This window comes from Onychomys torridus, chromosome 3 (genome assembly GCF_903995425.1).
Source record: "Onychomys torridus chromosome 3, mOncTor1.1, whole genome shotgun sequence".
NCBI classification, from domain to species: Eukaryota; Metazoa; Chordata; class Mammalia; order Rodentia; family Cricetidae; genus Onychomys; species Onychomys torridus.
The window spans coordinates 130,947,103-130,956,234 of record NC_050445.1 but is presented as its reverse complement, the minus strand read 5'-3'; the positions used below and the strand labels follow the sequence as shown (position 1 = coordinate 130,956,234).

The following is a 9,132-nucleotide window of genomic DNA, read 5'->3' as shown; positions in this document are numbered from 1 at the left end:
TTCATTAATCTACCCTTTCATCCTATTATATCTATATCATATCCCCTTTTCTTCTTTAGAAAGAGATCACATTTATAATCAACCTGATTTAAATAAAGATGTTGTTTTTTGTCTATCCCACACAGAGGGCTCTTCTGATTTGGGACACAGGAATCTCTTAACCTTTTCTTCTAGTAATATGTCTGGGATTAGAGGAGTGAGCCAATTCCATCTCCAAAACCAGCTTGATATATTTGGGAATTTGGGTGTAGTTTTTCTTACTACTTCCTGCTGGGGGCGCTGTATCTTATGGGGACATAAAGAAAATTTTAGGATTATGGAGTAGTCCATGAGGGTAAACCTCTGAGCCAGTTGCATTGAAACCATTCTGGATGTCGGATCATCTGGGCCATTGTGTCATCAGAGACCTTTCAGGTGGTCTTGGCTGATCAAACCTGATGTATTTTAATCTGGAATAAATCCATAGCCTCTGGCCTTCTGTGGAAACAAAAGCAGAGACTCTTTTCCAAAGCAGCACATCCTTATATCCAAATTTTGAAGTCAAGGTACCTTTAAAATTTACATATTTATTTAACTCAACAGCTTTTATGATTAAATCTTTTTCTGTAGTTAAAAATCCCAAAGACAACATAAACCAGATTCTCTGTGTAATATCCATCTTTATAAGACTGAAGTGCTGCTGTGGCTGCTGGCTCCACCCACCTCAGCTTCCCAACATGGCGGTGGTACAGTTTACTGCCAGCTCTGGGTCTGGAGCCATGTGTACTATCAACTATCAGAAGCAGTTCTATCAAAGCAGTGCATAGCCAGAAACTTTTTTTTTTTTAAACTAGCAAAGGCTAAATCTTCATGCAGCAGAGAAAAGTGCCGCTTGTAGACTCCTCATTCCAGCCACACTGCATGTCAGAGGCACATGCCAGGAACCCACCATAGTACCTCACACTGGCAGGCTATTGCTAACTTGAAAGAGACAAGTAGGAAGCTGTTTTTAGCTCTGTTTTAGAATCTTTTTTCTCAGGTTTTAGGTGGAAACTCATGCCCCACGTTGGGCGCCATTTGTAGTTGGAGAGCATCTCTCCAGGTTCCACCAAGCCCTGTGAGTCCCACAGCCCATGTATAAAATAATTATACAGACACTTATATCATTTAAACTGCTTGGCCATTAGCTCAGGCCTACCATTGTCTAGCTCTTACTCTTATATTTAGCCAATTTCTGTTAGTCTATACTTTGCCACATGGCTTGTGGCTTACAGGTGTCTTTACATGTTGCTTCTCATGGCAGCGGCTGGCAGTGTCCCCTTCCAGCCTTCCTGTTCCCAGCCTTCTCCTCTTCCTTGTCCCGCCTACCCTATCCTTCCTGCCTGGCTACTAGCCAATCAGAACTTTATTTATACAGAGAGATATCCACAGCAATTTGTCTACATTGCCACTAACATGTCTTTGAAATATATTATTTCAAAAAGAGCTTATATGCAGTAGAAATTTTCAAAGAAATCTCCAAAATATCATCTATAATTTTTAAATTAAAAAATGAATTTTCTATAGGCGTATTGTGGTCTGACCTCAGGCATCTGGGGACTCTGTGTTTGTACTCAGTTGTTGAGACAAGCAAGCCTTCCAGCTGTGCCCATCCTTACTGATTCCCATTGATTTGCATGCACTCACTGCACAGCCTTGAGGACTTCTTCATATACCAGTCACACCCTGTGCAGTTGTCACTGCAGTTAGGGCTCAGCATGGACATGAGGACCCCTGCTCAGCTCCTCGGGCTCCTGCTGCTCTGGTTACCAAGTGAAAAATGAGTATAATGGTAATTTCACTGTTACACTGTGATTAGTGCTGATTGGTATTTGTGGTAGTCCTTTCATATTATGCTTAACTATGTGGCTCTTTATTATGTCTCCATTCTTAGGTGCCAGATGTGACATCCAGGTGACCCAGTTTCCATCCTCCCTGTCTGCATCTCTGGGAGACAGAGTCACTATCTCATGTTGGGTCAGTCAAGGCATTAGCAATTATTTAAACTGGTACCAGCAGAAACCAGGGAAAGCTCCTAAGCGCCTGATCAATGCTGTATCCAACTTGGACAGTGGGGTCCCATCGAGGTTCAGTGGCAGTAGGTCTGGAACAGATTATTCTCTCACCATCAGCAGCCTGGAGTCTGAAGACTTTGCAATTTATCACTGTCAGCAATTTTATAATACCCCTCCCACAATGACATAAGTCATAACATAAACCTCCATGGAAGCAGAAGTGAGAGCCTGGGCTGCCTCAGCTGCTCAGACTTCATGACTCATTTACTGAAACTGTTTCTCAGATGTCACTGGATTATTACAAAATCTCACAGAGAGACATTTGTTTTTGTAGAAGAGGCTAAACAGTCATGTCTGTACCCTGTCATCCTTCCTTTTTCTTTCCAGAACTACAGAGTACCAATGCCTTTTCTGCCTTAACAGAGTACACAGTCATTCCCTGTGAGGAGTCTGAGTTGTGTCTCCAGGTGGAACTTGTACAAAAGAGTAGAAACTTCCCTGGACATTCCAGGCACACATTATTTAAATGCAATGACTTAGTTTCTAAGCATCAGCATGTAAATGGCAGGGAAATATTGAGAGAAGCTGACAGTAAAAAGAATTCCTGCTTTTTTCACAAAAGCTAGAGCACATGCATCAGAGAAAGTAGAAGTTGCCTAACCATGATCTTCTGTTCTGCCTTGAAATTGGAGGTATGGGTGTTGATACTCTCAGGGGTCTGCAGCACTTCACATAGGATGCTTTCTGGCTCTAATGTTCACTATTCTGCTTACATGTATCAAACAAAATTGAATCACCCTCATATGACTCTCAATCCCACTGTGTGAAATGCAATGTAGACTTGTTTATATGAAATTATAGAGTAAAGGGTTGTGTTTTTTTTTATTTAAGAAAATTTTTACTCATCTTACATATCATCCAAAGTTACCCCTCCCATCCTTCCTCCTGTTCCATTTCCTCAACCTCCCCAACCCACCCACCATCTTCTTCTCCCAAAGGGTAAGGCCTCCCAAGAGGAGTCAGCAAAGCCTGGTACAATCAGTTGAGGCAGGACCAAGTTCCTCCCTGAGCAAGGTGTCTCACCACAGATAATTGGCTCTGCAAAGCAAGCTTATACACCATGGATACATCCTGATTCCACTGCCAGGGCATGGGCCCCTCAAACATACCAAGCTACATAACTGTCTCCTGCATGGAGAGTGCCTCATCTAGTCCATGCAAGCTCCACAGCTGTCTGTCTATAGTTCATGAGTTCATTCATCTTGGTTCAGTTGTCTCTGTAGACCTCTGTATCATGATCTTTACCACACCCCCGCTCATATAATACCTGTCTACTCTCTTTGACTGGACTCCTAGAACTTAGCTTGTTGCTTGGCTGTGAATCTCTGCATCTGCTTCCACCAGTTACTGGGTGAAGGCTCTATGATGACAGGGTAATCACCAACCTGATTATAGGGGAAGGCCTATTCAGCCATCCTCCCCACTATTGCTAGTAGTCTAAGCTGGGGTCATCCTTGTAGATTCCTGGGAATTTCCCTAGCACCAGATTTCTCTCTAATCCCATGTCTCTCTCTATCAAGATATCTCTTTCATTGCTTTCCCACTCCAGCTTGACCATCCTCATGACCTCTTCTCCCATTCCCTCCACTCTATTACCCCCATACCCTGAGTTTACTCAGGAGATCTCATCTATTTCCCCTTTCCAGTCATATGCTACTCAACATTGTCAACAGTGTGACAAACTAGAGATGGGTACAATTTCACTGCAAAGAACAACATGACCTGGCCTTTGACAATTGAGGGAAAGGAGAAAACAGCGGACACTTGGATCCTTTCTATAATATGACACATGCACCCAACTAAATCATTTTGTCCAAACATCTTCCTTTGTGATAAGTTTCAGAAAGAGTCATTATTCAATATCACTATGCAGAGGAAAGATGGGAGATGCAGACTTGAGCATGAGGCTTCCAGTATGACCATCTACTGTTGTCTGAGTAGAGGTAATCACAGCATAGTTGATTATGTCATTTTGCCTCATTTTCAAGTCACTAAAATATTAAAGTTAATGCTTGCAAAGATAAAAGCAAATACTATAAAACAGACAAGTTGGTAAATTTTTTGTAGCTTTCTTATTCACTTAAATTGCTGACTTCTAATAAAAATATGAAGAACCAATATAAATCTTCCTTATTTTTATGCAGCATCAAAGACAAAGAACACTCTCAAGTAGATTTTACACTGTTAATATAACCCTGATAGAAAACCCAGACAACTATACAAAGTAAAAGGACAAAAGGAAACATTATACATCAATATCCTTAATCAAAACTCAATCATAATAACAAATTCAAAATTGTGCAACAGAATTAAACAGTCCTTTATGAAAACATACAAATAGCTATTATGTGACAATAATGTTCAATGCTACTAATCATGAAGGTTATGCCAATAAAATACTAATGAAATATCTCTCTAAAGGGAGGGGAAAACCATTCATTATAATGTAAGTTGGTATCAATATTAGGCATCACTATACGGATTCTTCAAAACATTGAAAATAGAACTACCATGCCCTCTAGTGATCCTATTATTTGATCTATATGATGGTTAACCTTGCATGTTACAACATGCTCAAAAGAATGATGAATGGTGATCAATCCATTTGGGAAATATGTGAGAGGACCCATGAAAAAAGCAGAAGTCCATTTATCTCAGGTGCATTGTGTTCTCTGGATTGTTCTTGGATGTAATTTCCTGCCTTGTGCAACAAACATTTACATTCAATTTATAATACATGTTTATTCTTGTTGGATGTCAGAACATAGCTTTAGAACTCAATCTGGTCAGTGTATCCTTAATCTGTATATGGTCTTCTGCCTCTCTATTATGCTTTCCCAGATATAACCTATTATATATTTCAGGCAATTGTGTTTAAATTTGTCTGTCCTGAGAAAGTTCTGGGAAAGGGCACTTTGATAATATTTAGTATGTGCTTCCTGACATTTATTTATGTGTTTTTCTGATAATGTTTTTTTTCCCTAAACTCAAACAACCTTCCTTTGATCATTGCTTTCTTTGTTTCATTCTTGTATAAGAGTACACTGAAACTGAAGTAAGGTTGTCTACAGCATTGGACTGTATTCTGCTCCATTCTTTGAGGTCCTCAGGTCCCAGGTCTAGCAGAAAACATCTGTAAAGGTAGACAAAAGCCTGTATTGATGGGATTGAGAAATTCCCAGGAAAGTACTACAGCACACCTTGTAGTTAGAGTTTTCCTGCCTGGCCCACAGTCAGAACAAATCTCTCTAACCTGCCAGGCCCACAATCGCTCAGACCCAACCCAGTAAACACACAGAAACTTACATTGTTTACAAACTGTATGGCTGTGGCAGGCTTCTTGTTATCTACTTCTTCTATCTTAAATTAACCCATTTCAATTAATCTATACTTTGCCACATGGCTTGTGGCTTACCAGTACCTTACATCCTCCTTGTCATGGTAGCTGGCTGGTGGTGTCTCTCTCCAGCCTTCTACTTCCCAGAATTCTCTTCTCTCTTGTCCTGCCTATACTTACTGCCTGGCCACTGGCCAATCAGAACTTTATTTACACAGAGCGATATCCACAGCAACACCTCTATGTGGATGTTGGGAGCATTAGAGTTTTATTAATAATGGATGGAGAGGCTTCGACATAACACATACATTGAGGGATTCAAATAAAACAAAATTGGGAGGTGGTGGAATGGTGAAAGACACAGCCTAGTATGAGAAATACTTTATTTGAAGCATGTTGATAGGGACTAAATACATTCTAACTTCTCCACATCAATAGAGGTCTAATTAGTCAGTCTGTATTTGTAGACAAAGCTTCTTTTCAGAAATTTTTGTCCATACCTTGTCCTTGTTTCAGCATCTGGAATGCAGACATGTCAATTTGATGACAGTTTGTTATTACTGTTTTTAAATCTTCCATATATATGTGTCTCCAAAGCCAAAAGTCCTGGAAGCACAATAATCCAGAGGAGTTTCCAGGGACGTAACTGCTGTATCTATAACAGACATAGTTCAAATAGTTTACTCCATAGCTTTGTGTAGTGAATGTGAGACAGACCCCAGGCTTATATTTCACACCTTGGTTGGCATAGTTATAAGGCTAATGATCATCATTTTGTCAAATGTTGTAGTATGGTAAATGCTAACAGTATGGTACTAGAAAAACATAGATAAAAATATTTAGTCCATCACTTACACTAGTTATATTTTTAATACCATAGACATATGGGAGTAAGACCAAGGTATCACATGGAAGAAGTGTAGGCATTTTTAACATTTTAAAAACTGAAGAGAGAGGGAAATTCTTTCTGGCCAGGGCCCTGGTTTCACTATGGAGGGCGAGTGCAGAGTTCTTTTTGCTGACTTTATATCCTGCAACAGTGAGAAAACTGCCTTGTCCCTAAGATGTGAGATCTTCTTCCTATTTGAAGATTCTCACAGTTGTCAAAACAACTTCTGTTGCACAGATGGAGACAAATGTTGATCACACTTATGCTGCTTTGTTAATCCTCAACATCAATACTCAGTTTGCTGTGAATGGATTTTGCTGCTGGTCATTTTGTCACTCAGGTCACCTAGTGGGTTATGTTACAGTTAAAGACAGAAATTTTTACTTAGTAAATTATTTCTCATACTTGTGGAAAATAAAAGTCTGCTATTGACATCTTGCTGCACTTGACCCAACATCCTTTTTCTTATCAGTAACTGTAAGAAGATCCTAGAAACACCAGCCATGTAGTGCACTCACACATAAAAGCATAGTTCTTGCTATTGTAATGCACTCCTAACACATCTACTTTCTCCTAGTGTACACACCTCTGAGTTTAGTTTCCACTTTTAATAATAGGCAATAAAGGAAGTAAACAAAGAGTTGAGAAAGACAAATACCATAGGATTTCACATGGAAGCTAAGGCAGGTGACCTCATAGAAATTGTCATTGGTATGGTTGTCATCAAAGCAGGTTCTTGAGGTGGGAAGAATGGATAAAGATTTATCAATAGCAACTTGATTGAAGTTTGAAAGGAAGAAATGCACTGCATAACTACTGAACACTGTGTTAACAACAGTCAGTTATTACATATAACTGATCCTAAAAAATATAGAAGAGAGAATCTTTGACATTTTATCACTGAGAACTATGAATAGATGAATAAAAATGATGTAATATATAAGAAAGAATGCTGACTCAGAAATGTTAAGGTTCTGTAAATTAAATCAATACATATGTGTGGGAATCACAAGTGATGAGAGAGAAAATAGCAGAAGAACTAACATAAAAGTAAAAAAAAATTCCTTTTCTAACACAACATGCTGGCAAGACTTACAAGAAACTCAAGAATAATTCATTCAGAATTCCAGGCAGTAGCAGAATTCATGACCTGAATCACAGTAGGAGTACAGCAAAGAACTTGAAAATGGTTGAGACAACAAAGAAGCTAGACCACGAAATAATGCTTATTACAACTTACATGTTGTTCTTTGAAGGAAAACTAATCTCTTGGGGGAGGTATTCAAAGAGCAGTCCAGTGGGAAGATTGTAGGAACAACAAGGGCCTGGAAAGGAGCAGGAGAGAGACCTTTGGAGAAGTGCAAATTGCAGGTCAACTGGGATACTGAGAACCTGTTAAAGAGAAGGAGGTAAAGAATGCAGAGGGAATCAATTCCTGATAAAAGATCTGACTTGGCAAGATTTCACTGCTCCAAACATAAAGTTAGTTACCATGAAAATAGAAGAGCTGTGAGGATCTATGAACCAAATCTCAGAACTCTAAAGTATGGGAAAGAACCAATGGGACAACTAAGTAAAGACATACACATCAAAATAATAATGGAAGGTAATTTTAGTATTTTACTTAGAAGTGCATAGAATAGGTCAGTAAGGGAAAGTGTGACATCATTATTTCTTTAACACTGTAGACCATTTAGACCTAACAGACTTACATCAAACACTCCAGCTGCAAGAGCAGAGACCACATTTTTCTCAAGAGCACATAGGAAATTATCTAAGATAAAATATGTACCAGTCACAAAAAGAATCTCAAACAATTTCAAAAAGTCTTAGCACACAAATCATCTTCTTTCATATGCCTCTACTAAATCTGTCTGTGTGCACAATGTGTGTGTACTTGCAAATTTGGAGGTTCACTTCAACATTTTGGGTTGATCCATGAATTATTTTACATTATTTTCATTTCGTATTGTTTTTGAGACAGGGACTTCCACTTGCCTGGAGCTGCTGAGTGAGCTAGATGGGGTGGCTGATGAGCCTGTTTATCCCATGCTATGGGCTGGTATTATGATCACTTACAACTGTGCTTGGAATGACTTTAGACATGTTATAGGGATCAGACTCAAATCTTCATGTTGTATAGAAAACAATTTATGACCTTCTTTTATCTTCTTTTTATCAATGATAAAAATGGAATGTAATCACAAGGGAAAGATGAAAAACTCATAAATATAACAGAAACACACACATTTATTATTAAATGGGGCTGAAGAAGAAGTCATCAAGGAAGCTATGACATATTGCAACACAGATGGAAATGGAAGGATTAAACATTAAATCTTATGTGATGTGGATAAAGCAAAGGGCTGCTATACAACTTATATTAACACAATGCAATATTCTTACATGAGATTATGACTTGGATACTTTTTGGCTAGAACAAAACATTGTCACCTTGGTAAAAAGCTGAGACATCAATCTTGTTGAAAGAATCTCCATCACCTGAGAGGCTGATGTAAGGGAAAAGGTCACTGACAGAAGAGCCCATTTGTAGTGCTTCAATGAGCCAACAAGACGAGCTGCTCTAATAATTTATCAACAGGCTATGAGATGGACCAGCATCCCTTACAGCTAAGTGACAATGGATCTTGGTGTGATCGAACCTGAAGCTGCCTCTGCTGATTACTTTATCAATAACTATGAGGTAAACCCTATGCAACTATTAAAGCAGCCTGGCCGCCTTGATGAGACTGTTAACTATTAATGCTAGAACAATGTTGTTCCACAAAGTTAATACTAGCTGTACATGACAA

General features: G+C 39.0%; 1 gene segment (V, D, J or C); it reads left to right on the top strand.

Annotated features, from left to right (window-relative positions):
• The first annotated feature begins 1,736 nt into the window (after nt 1–1,736).
• On the top strand, nt 1,737–2,223 carry LOC118580718. The segment is given in 2 exon segments: nt 1,737–1,791; nt 1,913–2,223. Coding segments are annotated over 2 exon segments (366 nt in total).
• Nucleotides 2,224–9,132: the final 6,909 nt, after the last annotated feature.